General features: G+C 40.4%; 2 protein-coding genes across 3 annotated transcripts; one reads left to right on the top strand and one right to left on the bottom strand.

Annotated features, from left to right (window-relative positions):
* Nucleotides 1–1009: 1009 nt before the first annotated feature.
* smim14 (small integral membrane protein 14) lies at nt 1010–12587 on the bottom strand. 2 transcript variants are annotated; one of them, XM_086295802.1, is made up of 5 exons: nt 12438–12587; nt 7128–7223; nt 6388–6436; nt 6116–6270; nt 1010–3340 (listed from the first exon to the last, which is right to left on the bottom strand). In XM_086295802.1, the coding sequence occupies exons 2-5, from the start codon at nt 7200–7202 to the stop codon at nt 3302–3304; spliced, it is 318 nt and encodes a 105-aa protein (XP_086151928.1). In that variant the 5' UTR covers nt 7203–7223; nt 12438–12587; the 3' UTR covers nt 1010–3301. The 2 variants fall into 2 exon arrangements, with proteins under 2 accessions (XP_086151928.1, XP_086151927.1); XM_086295801.1 differs by lacking the exon at nt 12438–12587 and adding an exon at nt 10028–10185.
* On the top strand, nt 11998–18083 carry ube2kb (ubiquitin-conjugating enzyme E2Kb (UBC1 homolog, yeast)). The gene is made up of 7 exons (XM_086295799.1): nt 11998–12322; nt 13152–13245; nt 13338–13396; nt 14919–15001; nt 15081–15180; nt 15368–15496; nt 17465–18083. The coding sequence occupies exons 1-7, from the start codon at nt 12260–12262 to the stop codon at nt 17537–17539; spliced, it is 603 nt and encodes a 200-aa protein (XP_086151925.1). The 5' UTR covers nt 11998–12259; the 3' UTR covers nt 17540–18083.
* The last annotated feature ends 489 nt before the right edge of the window (nt 18084–18572 follow it).

The raw sequence follows: 18572 nt of genomic DNA, 5'->3' as shown, positions 1-18572 counted from the left end.
ACACAACCAGAGGGCTATATAGCAAAAACACAATGAAGGAATTTTATGTGAAAAAATACTGTAACGTCAGAAGTTATCTACTTTATTTACCCAGTCTAGCCTCAAATTGATATTAATAAGGACCACTTTTTTTTTGAATAAGTGATTTAATTATCAAGAGGAGTAATCACATAAATAATAATGGATTGGATTTATATAGCCCTTTTCAAGGCACCCAAAGCGCTTTACAATACCACTATTCATTCACTCTCACATTCATACACTGGTGGAGGCAGCTACAGTTGTAGCCACAGCTGCTCTGGGGCAGACTGACAGAAGCGAGGCTGCCATATCGCGCCATCGGCCCCTCTGGCCAACACCAGTAGGCGGTAGGGTAAAGTGTCTTGCCCAAGGACACAACGACCAGGACAGAGAGCCCAGGGATCAAACCGGCGACCTTCCGGTTACAGATGCGATTTCCAACCCCCTGAGCTACGGTTAACATTGTTAAAATTTATTTTGAAAATACCTTAACTAGAGAGAGCCTAATCTTTAAGGATGACAAACACATACAAATATGCAGTCCTGTGAAAAACTAAAGAATCACTTTTAGCAGCAGTAACTGGAAGAAGTGGTTTTCTATATGATTTAATCAGTCCCTCATATCACTGTTGAGAAATTTTGGCCCACTGTTTATTACAGTATAGCTTGAGTCACTGAGATTTTACAGGCATTTGTTTATGCACAGCTCTCTTGAGGTCCCTTCACTGCATTTCAGTCAGGTTGAGGTCTAGACTGGGTCACTGCAACACCTTGATTCTTTTCTTTTTCAGCCATTCTGTTGTAGCTTTGATGCTACAACAGAAAGACCATCAGTGGTTTTGTTGAATACTCAGAGTCACCAACTACACCTGATAATCAAATGTTTAAAAGTGTAAGTGTTACATTCTTACTCTGGCTGGAAGCATATATCAATTATAAATCTGATGAGAAGGAAATGTGCCAGCTTCACACAAAAACACAGCCAAGCTTCAGACATAAGTCTTTTTATTTTCTGTTTTGTTGTAGGAAAAGTGCATAGTTGAAGCCCTTTTACTCTTAAACAGTAACAGTGTAAATTGAGGTCTACTTGATGCCACCAATCATCTCAATAGTCTCATGGCTTCCCCATTGATACCATACAATTGACCCAGCATTTTCAATCTTTCAGCTCTTCCCCGTGACCTCGCAGAACAACCCTAGAAAGCCATAGTACAACATAATTCAGAGGACTTTCGCTGATAATGAAGAGCAGCCAGATTCAGATGTGTTTAAAACTCCCTCCATGCATTCAACAAATACTCTTCCATTTTAAGATTAATGCATGTAATTTCTGGTATCACAGACACCCTGGGATATATCCCAAGGCTCATATACACTTTAATAACCACACACTATACAGATGTTCACAAAACACAAACAGACTCACTCAGCTGATGGTTCTGAAAACATGTGGGTTCAATGGTTTTGTTGCTTTGTGTGGGTCAATACAATAGGAGGGAGCTATATATTTATTTATGGTAAGGCTCCAGTATCGGTAATGTTCCCAATTAAAATGTGGAAAATGAAAAATCATTCCCAAATAAAGTGAAAATCATAAAAGGACCCCTCAGTATTGCCATTTCAACACAAATAATTCGAAACTAAAAACTCACATTGGCACGTTTCATTAATTTCCACTGACAAACCGTGGTACTGAAGTTGTGAAGCAGAAACTTTGATTGCGTTCATCTTTTAGAAAGCTTAATCTGTACACAAGACCTCCAAAAGGAATCAAAAAAGTGCTAATAATGTATTATTTTGGGTACTAGTACAACTTTCTTTTAAAGCACAATAATACACACAATCATCCTAACATACGATGATGATATAACTGCAGATAGTTTCATTTTGTCAAATGAGGCTAAGCATCTCTGTATTACTGGAGGTGAATAATAGTTTTCTCTGGTGTGTGCATCAAATATTTTGCTCACATTTTACAGATCAACTTCAATTTTGTCCTTCAAACGTGCTGCTGCACCACCTTATTTAAAGGGACAGCCTTACAGTCAATATAGCAGAGCCGACTACCTGCTTGAGTCAGATGAGTATCTCACCAAGGCCTGAATGTAAACACACTAGACTTACTCACTGCATTAAGAATCCTATGTTGTGTTACTGTAATGAGACTATAACCTTATCAAAAAAATTCTGCAGGGTTAAATATGAAACTAAAACATGATACAAAATGTCATGGTTACTGGCACCGTATAGAGTTTTATCTTCATAAAGTAAGAAGTGTGGAATGTTTGAGAGAGACTGAAGGACCCTCCACCCTTTGTTATTTCAAGCACCGGAAAAACAAATTAACGATTCAACAGGAACTCTTTACTACTGCCCCCTCCCTTCTTCCCCGATTATGTGACACATTCCTTCATCATAGATTTGCATCCGAGTCTCTGCAGATCCGCAGGCATCAGAGCTGGGATCAGGGACCAGCTCTGATGCCTGCGATTGCTCATTTAAGCAAATCCAACTGATATATATTTTTAAGCCACAGCTGTTTGGTAGTTGAGTGTGTACTTCTGCTATGAAAAGCCATGTGTCGTACCAAGTTTTATATTTTTTATGTGATTGTGTTCAGCTATTATCACATTCCTCTGGATAAAATCTTTTAAATTGAGAAATGCAACTGTTTTTAAGAGAACATATTTTGCTTTTCACCATTTTCCCCATGTGTGTCACATATATGCTTTTACATGGGTGGATGCTCATACTAAATACAGTCAAAGTTGCTCAGTTTTTTCTACTCTTCCTCCTTTGTGATGTCAGTGAGAGCAGTAATCCTTAATTGATATCAGGCTTGTAGCTCTGACTGTAAGCATAGAAGCTACACCCACCTTCATTTCAAATTCTGCGCATGGCAGCGAATAAGAATGAAGCTGACTTAAAGAGGGAGGGGCTAACACCTCTCCAGCTAAGGAGCTGCACCAGGACAAGTATAACCTAAAAAAGGATCATTTCAAACTCTAAATCATGCCATTGTAATTGAGTAAAATAAGTTTTGGAGCTGGACATGAGCTATAATAGGTCCCCTTTAAATATCATAGTTGTGCTGGCCTCGTTGATCAGTTGGACTCTAGTAATAAGAAATCAAAGACAAGTCTGTGGCAGCATCAGAAGAAGAAAGAAAAAGATATGTGAGGGAATGTTGACAGAAAGACAGATGGTGCTGTCCTGGTTGCAGCTACTGTGCAACTCCAGTCAGAGGAGGTGTACATTTGCTGTTTGTTTGGCTCCACTGCTAGTCGATAGGTGGTGCTGGGGGCTCTCTTCCATCACTCTGCAAAAAACAAAACAAACCCAGAAATAAATAAATAAATAAATAAATAAATAAATAAATAAATAAATATTTTGGGTATAAATACATGAAAAAAGACAATGTTTTTAACCTTTTTTTTTGGTTTTGCCTCACAGATAGTGTGCAGGCTTGCAGCATTTCCTTTCCCATCATTCTGGTACAAGTTAATCTGGGTTTAATCTTCCAAAGAACTCTTTTAGATGTTGTCTGCAAAAATCTAATCTGACTTTCTTGTCCTTCAGAGTAACCAGTGGTTTGCACATAGTTTTGAATCCTCTGTATTTCCATTCTGGAAGACATCTTTGCCAAGGTCATTGTAGACGATGACAAGTCTACCTACTTGAGTGCTCTTGACTTGGTTAGATGATGTGAAGCTGTTTTTCTTAGCCAAGGAAGAGTTTCTGTCATCATCCATTTTACTTCATCTGTGGTCTTTCATGTATTTTGGCATTGCTGGGCTTGTCAGAGCATTTATTCTTTTTAAGAATGTACCACACTTGGCCACTCTTAGAGTTAGCTATATTTTGTTTTTTTGTTTTCCTGCACCTGTTGCAAATCCTTGTAAATAAGGGAGCAGCTGTAAGTGGCTTTTTGTGAATGTATTTTCAAAGATCACTGGGATTTAAAAACTCCTAGCATGGAATTACCAGTCAAATCCAAAAATGTCTATAAATATTTTACTGATTTTTAAAGGCTTAAAAAGTGTCCCTTACAAAGGTTTGAACCACGATCCTTTGGGGAAAACTTCGCAGTGTTTGGAGCTGAAGTTTCAGCTAACAGACATGGCCACATACCCCTCAATTTAGCCCACTTCAAATAAGCCGTTTCTGTACCTGTAGCTTTAAATGAAATGATGATCTGCACATGCCCACATGTCACAAGTAAACCTGCTATCATAAAAATTAAAAACACATTATTGGATCCTGACCATTTACATTTCCTGTATTGCTAATAAAGCAGTTGGTTATGATGAGGCTACACTTCACAACACAAAAGGCAACATGCAAACACACTGACACACACACCCTCCTCCTAGTATTTCAAAGATAAGGTCTGAAGTTTCTGCAGTTTCTCATTAGCCATATAAAGCTAATGGCGACAGTGGCATCAAGAACAAAAGTAATCCACCAAGTCTTGTAAATCAGCACATAGTCTTTGAAGATTTAGCAGACCTGCTGAGACATTTTAGCATTAGAGATGGGACAAGACGCTATAGATAGTAAATAAAAATGTTTGTGAGGCAGCTGCTCATTATAGTCACTTTTTGTAGACTCAAGTATAGCAGAAATGCTATTCTTTCCTCTTTTTAAAATAAAAAATTAGATTATAGGAAAGTCTTGCTGTTAGAGTTGAGCTTTGCAACTCTGCGGATTTTTGTCACATACACATAAAAGGGAAGCAGAACCCCCCAAAACCATAATAACCACAATGTCATAATATGTTGTCCTTAAAATAAAGCTCCAGTTTGGTCTGTGAAGGACATCACAGAATAAATATTAGGTTCCTGGTTTCTATTCAGGGAGAGAATTAGTCATCTTTGCAAATATTAACCTATCCGCTTTGAAATACAGCAACTGCGTTTTTTGCATTGGGAAATAATGTTACTTGTCTAAAACTCAAATAATACACACAGTTATAAAAATCAACAGAGCTATGACAACAACATTCCCAAGAATTACATTTATTATTACTATTAGTAATGTTTATTGACAGAAGTGAAAAGGACAGGAAAGCAGGCAGAGAGAAATTCAAAAATCAAATGTTTAGTGGCAGAAAAACTTGTTTGGAAGCGACTTTATGTTAGTTTTACTCTGAGATTTTGGTTGGTTTTATGTTGCAGCCTTTTGTTATAAAAGACATGTGCCTTGTCAGAGAGGTATCAGGTTTGTCTAATCCCCTGACCTCATTACAACAAAACCTTTTTTTATTTCAGATGACGCAGATTTTCCTCCGTGCTTCCCCAAGTCTCTTATCGCAATGACTAAAGGTCCTGTGTTTTTAGGCTGATTGCTACATAAACACTGGTCTATGTTTTTTTTAAACATAAGTTCATGCAGCAGCTGTTAGCCCTACTAACTCTGCAGTACACACCAGATGTAAAACCTTTTTCAGTAATATTTTTACCACGAATTTCCTGAAGCAGAATACAGCGTATTAACAACCAAATTGGCTTTTCTATTTAATCATCTGTGATAATAGCTCTCTTTCATTCATAGCAATCAAACGTTGCATTATTAGATTCAAGGAAATATGTTTCCCTGATAAAACACCTTCCTTTTTATTTAATGTGCACGTGGTATCTGGACTGTTCAGGTGGAGGCAAAAGGGAAAAAAACAAACAAAACTCCAGTACTGTGCAAAAGTCTTGAGCCACACCTCATGTCTTTATATTTTGTTTTCAAAAAGCCAGACTTTGCAGGTAGTTAATGCAAGGCATTAACTAGTTTTGTGCATACACATAACAGGTAACCTAGCAAAGACCTTTGTCACTTTGTCTTTTGCAAAAACATTTTCCCCATTTCTTTAGTTGAATCTATACAAAATGCAAAAGATAACATGTCAGGAAGTGTCAGGCCTAAAAACACGTCTCCGGCAGATGAACATCATCTCAAAGTCTTGTCCTGCACCTGCTGCACCTTTCTAATTTTCCTAGCAAATATAAAGAAATGAGTGGCTGTTCAAGACTTTTGCACATTACTGTACGTCTTTGCATTTCAGATATATTTGTTATGTAAAATGAGTGTGATCTGCACTCACGTTGCGGGGTCCACTGGGCTTGCCAGAATGATGGGTTCCCCTGAGACTGGATGGGCGCAGCAAAAACAGGACCAGGGCTAACACCGCCCATCCCATCAGAACCATGGGGAGGGTCAGGTCACCTCCCCCGCCCACTGACCCACTGGGACCTGGCACTGAAGAAAAACAATAAAATAAAATAAAATACTTCTTATTCAGACACACATTTGAGTCCTATCGTGCGTTCAAACACTTACAAAATGTGAGCTACACTGAGAGAAGTTCATACATACGTTCCTGAGGGCACTCTGTGTCTGTGCAGTAGGACTGAGATTGCCTCAGCTGGAAGAAAATTACAGAAGAACAAAATGATTTACTCTTTGCCCTCAAACTGGGAGGAAATGACACTGCCTACTAACTTTGATTCATTAACCAGCAGAGATATTGTGGTGAGTAGTGTTACAAAGCCACCATCTGAGCTCTACCTGGTTCCTGAGATAAACACTATAGCTATGACGAAGAATTATTTAGACATCTGAACAACATCCTTTAACACTGTAAGCAAATCAGATGGCCCAGTGTGTATCCAGCTCTCTGCCATGTAGGCTACACCTGTGCACCAAATGTAAATTAGGTCAACTGTAAGCTGCCATACAGTAACTATGAACTGTGTCCTTCATGAAACTGGGAAACTCACAACAACAAATGTTATATTTTGAAATAAGAAGAGCCAAAGTATATTTCCAAGCACAATACAAGCCTGAGGGCAATAAAACTGTCTTTGCATGGCAGAGCAGACAGGCTGTCAAGACAAACACTGAGCAGGAACCAGGATGTAGCTTTGCATTTCCTTCTCCCCACATCTCTTTAAGGCTTGAATTTACTTGCAAGTTGATCTTCGTTTCCTTTTAAACTTCAGCTGATGATGTTATCACTTCACACCACATACTTTGAATATTTTGACATGTCTACACGCCGTCTCTTCAACTTAAATTAGAGGCGATTTAGAAAACCTCCAAGCTGTGTCGCTTACCAAATTGATGAGGCGCCTCATTGCGTACTCCTGCGTGCAGATGCACTCACAAGGGTCAAAGCCTCCCTCCGCCATTCCTCACCAGACAGTATCCACCTGAAGAGAAGTACAGCATGTAACTAGGACGTACATGAACAACTGAAAGAAACCTAACACTCCCTCTTGTTCTACAAGCGCACACTGATTAGGGGGAGGAGACTGTTCAGGTAAGGAGACTCTGCATAGAGTGCTGGCGTTTCGTTTTGCTGCATGTCAGCAACAGTGAAAAGTTAATTTCGGTTTTCTAGCTTTTGCTGGGAATACCAACAAATCCCCATATTCCGCCAATCTCACAGTTTCATCGCAGTAACCTTGAAAGAGAAAATAAACTTTAACTGTGGAATGTTGAGCCTCTATTTAAAATAGCCTTCACCTTTATCACGCTATGAAGCCCTTTATGAAACACCATGTTGGATCATTCAGAGCTGATTTCTGCACTCTCAGTGTATTAGCATGTTTTGTATGAACATACTTTTTTAAAAAAGATGAATCCATATGACACAAACTAGCAGTCCAACTATGAGCTTAGAACCTGCTAATAAAGTGGCTCATACTAGCAAGAACTTGGATGATTGCTGTCATTATGAGTGACAACGGAAGATGGGCTTGGATAAAGCATTGATGGAGTAAGATCAAGCTGGTTAATGCTGACAATGATGGAGGTGAAACACACACTGACAATGGTTCAAAAAACACCCCCCCAAAAACAAAACAACCACAAACACACAGATGTCTGCTACAGGTGTCTAATCGTGGTTATCAAACCCATAACAAACCCCAGATGAACTTCTAAAGCTCATAACGATACTGAAATACATTCATTTCCACTTTCTTGGGTACACCTTGCCAGTACTTTGTTGGGCCCATTACATTACCAACAGCCTCAACAATTCAGGCCGCTGAACCATCATCTTATATGAAACCTGAAAATCCATACTTTCAGGCTGTTTACGCCAAATTCTAACTCTATCATCTAAATGTCACTGCACAAATTGAGACTGGTCAGACCAGACAACATTTTTCCAATCTTCTGTTGTCAATTTTAATGAGCCCATGTGAACGGTAACCTTCCTATTTCTAACATGAGTAGCACCAGGTGTGGTCTTCTGCTGCTGTAGCCCATTTGCTTCAAGGTTCAATGTGGCAGCTCAATTACTGCCCACAGAGTCACAGAGGTTATAACAGAGAGCACAGAGTTTATTTTTTGCACTGATAATAAATCTACAGTGTAATTGCTGGATACATCTTTACACTGAGTATTGGTTGATTATAAAAGAGCTCATATTAAGTATAAAAAACTGCAAACTATAAACTAACTGAGGCTTCTGCAAATGGATTTGCGCTGCTATGAGCTCTGATAGAATCTCAGTTTGTTGAAGTAAACTGGCCAGTGAGCAGGTTGGGTTCACACAGTGTTACCCCTTGGACACTGGCTCAGAGTTCAATTTAATGCTCTCTCTGGAACAGAAAACCCAGAGTTTCCCCTCAACTCAGGATTAACAAACTCAGCCCCTGTGGGCGATCGTGGCTCAAGAGTTGGGAGTTCGCCTTGTAATCGGAAGGTTGCCGGTTCGAGCCCCGGCTCAGACAGTCTCGTTGTGTCCTTGGGCAAGACACTTCACCCGTTGCCTGCTGGTGGTGGTCAGAGGGCCCGGTGGCGCCAGTGTCCGGCAGCCTCGCCTCTGTCGGTGCGCCCCAGGGTGGCTGTGGCTACAATGTAGCTTCACCAGTGTGTGAATGGGTGGATGACTGGATATGTAAAGTGCTTTGGGGTCCTTAGGGACTAGTAAAAGCGAACAGAAATACATACAGGCCATTTACCATTTACCATTTAAATTAGACCTCATCCTGGAATAGGACCCAGCAGTTACTGAAACACAGCCCATCTGGCACCAACTTTCACGCTGTGTTTAAAGTCACTTAAATCCCCTTTCTTCCACATTCTTTTACAAACTATGAACCTCAGGAGTTCTTCTCGACCTTATCTGCACGCCTAAATGCACTGAATACCTGTGATGGGATTGGCTGATTTTACTGGCTGACATTTCTTTCAAGATTATATCTTGTTATCATTTAAAAACAAAACAAAAAAACAAAACAGCGGCCAACATATGTTGGCCGCTGTTTTGTGATTAGGATATTTTCAACCACTTATTTTATTTTCATGTTTCTTGCCATGCATCCACCAGCACACAATAGACATCCGAATTATCTGTCTACACCACAAAGAAACAAAATAAAAAAAATAAAAAGCCAAACATGTTTACCTAAGACTGACTACACCCAGCGGCCAGTGATGCACACCTGGCTAAACCTCACAGCCTTCAGCGAAAGATTGTGTAATAAACTAGAGGGCTGTTGGGTGAACTTTATGGCCATTCTAAAGGTTTCATTTGGTGGTGCTGTTAAATTTCTATTGGCTTATAGCTAGCTTTTTTCCTCCACCCCACTGTCGTCAATGACAGTAAACTAAACAACACAAATATGTGAAGCAACGTAGTGCAACAACACCACAAACAACCTGAATCAACACAGCTAAAGCCGAAGACCGTAATCTGTCACTGCGCGGCTTTCCGATTAAGACTGCAGGAGGTTTAACATCAGACATACAAAGGTTGCAGTATGATCCACGGGTGACTGCCTGCACTTTTGCGGAAGTCAGCTAAAACGAGGTTAAAGACATCTACGGTTACTTCCCTGTAGTTTTAAAATTACGTGATTTAGCCTAACGTTTACACTAGCTTCTTGCTAACCCCGCCAGCCAAGCCAGAGGAAACTCACACCCATTCCACCCCCCACCCCCTTGTCTTTAGATTGTTATTAACTGAACAAAGACATGAGAGCAAAAAACAGCGACTTACTGGAGCGGCGTGATGTTAATAAAACGATCACTGTCTCTCAGGGGCCCGAGCTGCACCGCTGCTCTACACAGAGACCATCAAACTGCAAACACATCAAACCACCGTCTGTGTTTTGTTTAATACACGTGAGCCAGCGGCTATTCTTCATCCGGGACCTCGGGAGTGGGGCGGCTCCCCGATGGCTCTGCTCTGTGTTCAGCCAAACAGCTGTCTTGCTTATTGGTCTGAAAGTCTGATGGGCGGGCCCTTTGAGCCAATCACAACAAGCAACGATCACTTTTTCTGGATAGTAAACAAACAGTCCAGTTGCCTGTCAGCTTACAGAGGCCCATGAACCTACAACATCTGTGCAGTTGTGTAATCAAATACATGGTGGTGGATTCGACTTGAATACTTTTCATTACTTAAAGTTTTCATTAGTTAAAGTATTTAATTTTTATGCTACTATATAAATGCTATTCTTTTAAATAAGGAAAACAAAGAGATACCTTTCTGCAGCACAACACATACTTTAACTTTGAATCTGGGCTTTTATTTATTTATTTATTATATAACTTATTGGTTTTATTTTTGTCACTGTGGGAGTGGAAGTTAATCTATCACCATTCCCAAATAAGCTTATAAGACACCAATACTTAGAAATAAGAGCCAGAGAAGCACCAACCTGTTGTATTTTCCAAGTTTTAGAAACATTACAAGCTCAGTTACACACACCATTAACCCCCCCCCTCATTGAATATAATAATATATGTGGAGGTTATTATTAATATTATTATCAATATAAAAAAAAAATATGAGAGGTTCTTTACCTTACTTTCATCTGTTACCAACCTGGAATACATTCACTTCTGTGAATGAAACAAAAGTTTATTCTAGTGACTATAAAGATGCATCTGTAAGAGATGGAAGCAACTCCTTTTCTTTCATCTGGTCCCTTTAGGGTTCGCCACAATGGATCATCCGCCTCCATCTCACCCTGTCCCTAGTATCCATCTCTGTCACACAAACCTTCTGCATGTCCTCCTCCATTACATCCATTAACCTCCTCTGCGGGCCTTCTTTTCCCTACTGCCTGGCAGCTCCATTTTCAACATCCTTTGCCCAATATATCTCCTTTCCTCCTCTGTACATGCCCATACCATCTCAGCCTCGTCTCTACAACTTTATCTCCAAACTGCTCAACCTGAGCTGTCCCTCTAATGTACTGATTTCTATTCCTGTCCATGCTGGTCAATCCCAAGGAAAACTTGAGAATCTTCAGCTCTGTCACCTCCTGCTCAGCCTTCTGTCTTTTTGTCAGTTTTGACATCTCCAAACCATACATCATATCATCTTATAAACCTCCCCTTCACTCTTGCATCCTTCAAATCCCCCCTCATAACATGCCCCCACCCCCTCCATCCGCTCTCTTCTGCACCTCCAAGAGTTGAAAGCCACTGAAATGCCATTCATGTTACAAACCACAAAGGTGTGAATGCAGCTGAAAAGTTTTAAGTTTAAGCTGAAGAACTGTAGATGAAGAGTGTGTGCACTCTACATAGACAGCTGCCTGCGCCAGTTATCACAAGATACTTAGGGAGTGACAGAAGCTGCAATGTGTCTGTTAATAGCATATATGGCTTTTAACATATATGCAGAACATTACACACACACACACACATATATATCTATATCTATATCTATAGATCTATATCTATAGATATATATATATATATACATACACACACACACACACACACACACACACACATACATACACACACACACACACACACACACACACACACATAGAGATACTGACCACCATGTAGATAAAATGTGAGTAAGAAAGAGTTCCCATTCCAGTAAGAACATCCCTCACAATCAGATGGAAACCATGACAGAAATGCCCTGAAGGGAAGTTACAAAAGAGCATCAACCCAGGTTGACTGTCACCAGAGCTCATTAATGAAAGTTCTAGTGTGTGCTCCATGCAGCTGCTCTCTCTGTGTGTGTGTATGTTCTGGACGGACTGACGCTGAGCGCAGGCAGGCGAACTGCGAACTCTCGCTGTGCTGGAAAGAAGCGCTATATACGGTGAAAGTGAAAGGAGCTCCGTAAGTGTGGAAAGCACCGAACAGGCGGCCTCCCCCCCCCTCACACACACACACAAACAAACAAACAACACAGGGAGACGGGCCACGGGTGTAGCTTGAAGGCAGCAGCGGCGGCAGCAGCTCAGCAGACACAGCCATGGCCAACATTGCGGTCCAAAGGATCAAACGGGAGTTCAAAGAAGTTCTCAAAAGCGAAGAGGTGCGGTAACGCTACCGGCTTATTTTCACTTCTACTCAGCTCTTTCTTTAAAATTGTGTCAGCTCTGTTAAAATATACGCTACCGGCAGCCGTTATTGTGACCAAATAGATTTACCCTAGTCAGGTTTGGGTCCTCTGTTGCAGCAGGTCAGGCCCAAATAGGAGAACTTTAGCTAGCTTTAGCTTCAAATCAGCGTCCAGGCGAACCTCCCTTGTTATGTCAGGTGGGTGTGTTCAGGAAACACCGGGGATTCGGCTCTCTCAGCTGACAGGCCCTGAATGCCTAACAAACAACGTCGCACACCTTTGTTTTAATTACACAAGTCAAGTAAACCTAGAGTGTGTGGCCTGTTAGCGCCTCAGGCAGGGAACCGCAGCTGTTTAGCAAAGTAAATGAGTTAGCGGCAGTTAGCAAGGCTTGCTAACGCTATTTTGACATGTATCCACAGTTAGCATTAGCAGCCGTGATGTTTTGCTGCAACGTTCAACAAACTTATCAGGCGTTAATCAGCTGTTTGTTAACAGTCTGAATACACTGCGTTTATTTAAAAGGTGTATGCTGTCATATCACCTCCTGCCCAACTCCTGTTAATGCTGTTTTATAGTTTTGTAACTTTGGTGCTAACCTGAATTGTCCTAGTGTTTCCTCTGGGAATGGGGCTCAAATTGGTTTTTAATGTTAACACAAAATGACACTAGCCGTGCCTTTTCTAGCAACCATCTTGCCAGGGACTTCTTGTTTTCAATTTGATGTGAACACGTGAAGACATGAGCTGGGTAACTCCTTTTTCTTTCTTTCTTTCTTTTTTGCATTTGTTCCAACCTACAGACGAGTAAAAACCAGATTAAAGTAGATTTGGTGGACGAGAACTTCACAGAGCTGAGGGGTGAGATAGCAGGGCCTCCAGACACACCATATGAAGGTACTGTAATATTGGAAACGATGGCCAAGATATGTGATACTCGTCATGTGGTCTGATATACTAACGCATGTCTGCTTTTCTCTCTTTCCTAGGTGGCAGATATCAGCTTGAAATAAAAATCCCAGAAACCTATCCTTTTAACCCGCCAAAGGTATTTGCTTTAGTGCCTTTCATCCTCTGCCTCTCTTCCTTGTTCAGTTATTTTGAAAACATGTACACTTTTGTTATAGCTGGTAAAATCGGTTGTCACTAATTGCCACTGCTCATGCCTAAGTGACCCTGTGCATGGTACCCAACTCTAAAAACCGCTCCCAGTGCTGCAGTTCAAATCACTTTTAATTATGTAGCACCCATGTTTCTACGATAATAGAAACATCAATCCCCTGTGAGCAAGCACTTGGCAACAGTGGGAAGGAAAAACTCCCATATAGCAACAAGAAATCTCCTGCAGAACCAGGCTCAGGGAGCGGGCAGCCGTCTGCCACAACCAGTTGGGGGTGAGAGGAAAGCGAAAAAAGAGGGACCAATAGGACAAAAGGCAAACTAAAGGAGAGCGAACCAGAGCTTAATGATTAAATACAGTGGTGGTGAATAAAAACAGGTAGAGTAAGGAGATAAATGATGAGCAAAACATTCAGTGCATCATGGGAAGCCCTGCAGCAGTCAGAGCTTGTAGCAGCATAACAAAGGGAGGGTTCAGGGTTATCTGATCCAGCCCTGACTATATGCTTTATCAAAATGTACAATTTTAAGTCTAATTTTATAAGTAAAGATGGTGTCTACCTCCCAAATCCAAAATGTGAGCTGGTTCACAGAAGAGGGGCGTGAAAGCTGAAGCCTCTGCCTCCCATTCTACTTTTAGACGCTTTAGGAACCACAAGTATGCAGTCCAAGAACGATATGTATTCGAAGTATAGTGTATAGTAATATGAGGTCTTTAGGATATCATGGGGCCTGATTATGCAAGATTTTGCATGTGAGTCGAAGGATTTTATATTCATTTCTGGATTTAACAGTGAGCCAATGAAGAGAAGCGAGTATGTGGCACTTTGACCGGAATCAATTTATAATTCTTATGAGCATCAGAGTTTTGAGGTAAATTCAGCTATTATGCTTCAATTAACAAAACCTTTTTGTGTTAGTGCTCTAACAGAGAACAGCATAACGTGACTTGTAAACAGCCTTTTCAGGTTTCTGGTCACTATTAGCTTGTATGTTAAAAGCAAAAGAGAAAGTCTAATACTGATAACAGTGAAAATAAACATTTATTGTCTCCCTCCTGTAACCAAATGAATCTTGTAAACATACCTTCAACACAGGGGTGGTAAGAAATCAATCTTTCCCTGAAATGATGTCACCAAATAACCTGTTAGGTAACAGTTTACGGGTTTAAACTACCGGCGTTTGGCTTATACAGTAATTTAAATGCTTAATACATCAAGTTAATTTGTCACTTAGATGTAAAATGCAGTGGTGCCATAAACTATAACTGCTGGCTCATTAATTTGCAGTATTTCCCTCGCAATGGCTTGCAATACATCAGGACATGGTAAAATGACAGCTACTGTAGTGTAGCCTGGATACTGACATATCTGTAAGAAACTGTAAATATTTCTTCTTTCTGTCACCTCACGTTCTTCTCTAGATAACGCTTCCTCATCTGTATGTCCTAGGTGCGCTTCATCACTAAGATCTGGCATCCTAATATCAGTTCTGTGACCGGAGCAATATGCCTGGACATTTTAAAAGACCAGTGGTAAGTGCAAAGTATCTGAACTGTTCTCAGTGTGCCTGTGTGCTCCATTCACTTAACCTGCCCTCTCACCCTCTCTCAGGGCAGCTGCTATGACCTTGAGGACAGTGCTGTTATCTCTACAGGCTCTCCTCGCTGCAGCAGAACCAGACGATCCACAGGATGCAGTAGTAGCAAACCAGGTGGGAAGGACTTAATGCACGACTCGCATTTTGTCTGCTTATAATCGGATATTAAAGTACCAAATTATATTTGGGTAACTGTACGTGTCTCGGTACCTGGTGTGAACTTGTGTCTAAAATAAAATCTGCCATATTTGCTAGTTCATTTTGTGATGTTGCTCACAGACCTGTATTTCTGAATCCTCAGTATAAGCAGAACCCAGAAATGTTCAAACAGACTGCGAGGCTTTGGTCTCACGTCTACGCGGGCGCTCCTGTCTCCAGTCCTGACTATACACGTAAAATAGACAAACTCTGTGCCATGGGCTTCGATAAGGTCAGAACCCCTTTGTTTTTGTTGTGCCCTCACATTTATCGGTAAAATTTAGTTACACTCTATCAGCCAGTTTCCCAAACATTAATCGTCCCTTGTTTTAGAGCAAGGGAAAAATTCACTGAAGCTCTCCATTAAAAAAGTAAATAATGATAAAATAATTTTTAGTCTAAGACTAGGCTTAATCGCTGTCTGGGAAACTGAGCTTATATTTAACATAATAACATCATATTTTAAGAAACATGCTTATTTTCAGCTTGATGGCAGCAACATGCTTTAGAGACATTTAGAAAGAGCGATGCTCATCACTGTTGCATCACATCTTCTTTCAACAGCATTTTGTGCTTGTGAAACAAAGAGAAGTGCTTTTGTTTTGAAAGCTGTTGCTTCATTCTTTCCTAATAAGACACGTGAGCTGCTCAGATTGAGCCCTTCTACCTTTTTCTTTTCTCATCTGCTAATGAAATGCTCAAATTCTTTGAAGTTTTACCCTCCCACACCCTCTATTCACTTCCCTGAAGACTTGTTCCATCTCTGGCGCCATGTTTTTACCCAATGATAAAAACGAAATATTTGGTAATGAACAGTGAGATGCGGCGTGTCAACTTTTTAGTTTGTTCAGCTGAATGCTGGACAAACTCATACCATGACGAGCCATCTGTCATGCATCTGTTCGATTACAATTCACAAGAATCACTACTCTTGCTGCAGTTTTGGTCAGATTTAAACCAACTGGCACACAATGATCGCCTACACATTACAGTAACCTGTGAACTGGATCAACCGCTGCATGAGATTAATTGGTGTTCTGGTTTGTTGCTGGCATTATATTCAATACGGTCATTATACACAATAATATATGTGTATAATGTAATTTTTTTGGAGGGGGGTGATTTGAAGTTGGATGGTGATGTAATAATTTTTAAAATGATTTTTACCCCTCAGCTGTAAAAGGCTGACGGAATATTGACATCACCCTGCGGGGCAGCCGGGCAGACAAGGTGAATACCTAAATTTGTGAATGCGATAACTCGAGGATGAGGCAGCATGTCCCCTAAAAATCTTGGAGAAGTTTGAATCTCAGAGACCTCAATGTTAAAGTCAGAGGTCAAGTTTTCTGAAAATCTAGTGAATGCGATAAGTTGAGAACAAGGCAACATAGGATTTTAAAATTGATAGCATAGATGTGTCTGGTAGGAGGCTATTGGGTAGCATTGGCGGTAGCCAGAATTTTATTATCATTAGTATTTTTTAATAGTCTTTATTTAAACCAGAACGTTTTACAGGTGCAGAAGTAAGAAATGAATGGGGCATGATATACAGTGCTGATAAGCTGGAAACATCAGGTTATAACTTATCTTTACATAGTTTATTTACATTTTTGTCAAAGGTATTGACGGCCTTAATTCTCAACTCATAGGTTTTTTTTTTTTGGGGGGGGGGGGTTTCACTCTGTAAAGTCCTTCAGCAGTGCATATGGTTTAATGTTGGGGGCTCAACCATTTCCTCCTGATGGCCTTCTTACCTGCCAGAATTAAGGCTTTAAGTAGTAGATTGTAGTTGTAGTAGATAGTATGTAGATTCCTTCCTTTTTATGTCTGTGGATCTTTTTTCTTTACTTTATAGTTCAGAATAGTCTCTAGTGTATAAATAACTTTCTCAAAATGGCTGAAGCCTTGTAAATCTTGGCCTTGCAAGATGGATTACACAAAACACACACACAAGTATTCATTTGTGTTCGTGAGCATGCATTCTTGAATTTATTATTATGCAGTAAGCTTATGCAAACATTTACATTACCGCAGTACTTAAAGACAAACAAACAGTATATTTAGCTCTCTCCAGTGGGTTTCTTGTCTCGTGGATGGACTCCAGCTGCAGTTGGTGGTTCTTGTTCTCTGCAGCCTTTGTGAGATCTGCGAATTCTCAGATGAGAATCATTTTTCAACTTTTCTTCCTCCTTTTATACAGAATGCAGTAATAGCGGCCTTGTCTTCAAAATCCTGGGACGTGGAAACGGCGACAGAGCTGCTCCTAAGCAACTGAAGCCAGGTGTGAGGATCCAAAAACCCTTCATCACAGTGTCAGCTCCTCCACCACTGCCTTTTGTTACACAGAAAACAAACACCCCATCCACCATGGCAGTCTGAGCCTTCTTTTATTACCAGTTTGTTTGCTACTAAGTCAACACCAGTAGCGCTGCATTTGCCAATATGCACAGCACCCCGTTGCCTGCCGAGTCTTTACTCCCACCTACCCAATATGTGTATTTCAGTATTAAGCCCTCCCACCCTTAAAAAATGAAGAAAAAAAAATCCACCCATGCCTCCAGTCTTCCATGCCCTTTAAACACATTATTTTTTCCCCCCACAAATTTCCTTAAAGTTGTAAAGGATCGAACAGCTGCTGTAATCAGGTGGATTTTCCAGGGTAAAATGTAAGGAAAGGAAAGCCTGCTGACTGCTTCTACACTACATTACCGTTTAATTCCTTCGGCAGCCAGTTGGACCGTGTGTGTTTCTCTGCTACAGACTTTTAGTACTGTAAAGAAAAAAAAAAAGTCTTGCTGGATTAAATTTTCTTGACTGGATAGTGCTGTGCATGAGCAGTGTAATGTTTTTTTTCTCCTGAACAACCTTTCATTGATGCCTCAATCCACTACAGAAGTTTGGATGTACAGGTTTTATTTTCTGTATGTAGACTTAGAACAAAATCACACACACACATCTGCCAACATCTGCACACATGCACAGAAGAAAAATCTGTAAATAGATCTGTGTAAATTTGAAAATACAGTGGGGATGTACTTTTTTTTTTTTCTTACATGGCATTGTAAAACAGATTTTAAATATAAACTATGCCTAGTTTACAATTGTAAGGAGATAAATGTGTTCATGCTTTTGTGATCCATGAGAAGTCCCTCTGAATGTATTTTTTTTTTTTTTTAAAAGGGTGGCACAGCCAAAATCTTGGCCCTCATGGCACAGGAGCTAACAGCCAGCTCAGCCACTTTTTCTGCTATCATCTACAGTCCAACTTTTTTTTTTTGTGCACGTGTTTGTCCTTTCATGTTGTTGCC

The sequence above is a fragment of the Aulonocara sp. 'chitande type north' Nkhata Bay genome, linkage group LG6 (genome assembly GCF_057382095.1).
Source record: "Aulonocara sp. 'chitande type north' Nkhata Bay isolate Kocher_YH1m ecotype deep benthic linkage group LG6, A_spYH_male_GT1.1, whole genome shotgun sequence".
Classification (NCBI taxonomy): Eukaryota; Metazoa; Chordata; class Actinopteri; order Cichliformes; family Cichlidae; genus Aulonocara; species Aulonocara sp. 'chitande type north' Nkhata Bay.
The sequence above is the reverse complement of the archived record's forward strand: the minus strand, read 5'-3'. Positions and strand labels throughout refer to the sequence as shown.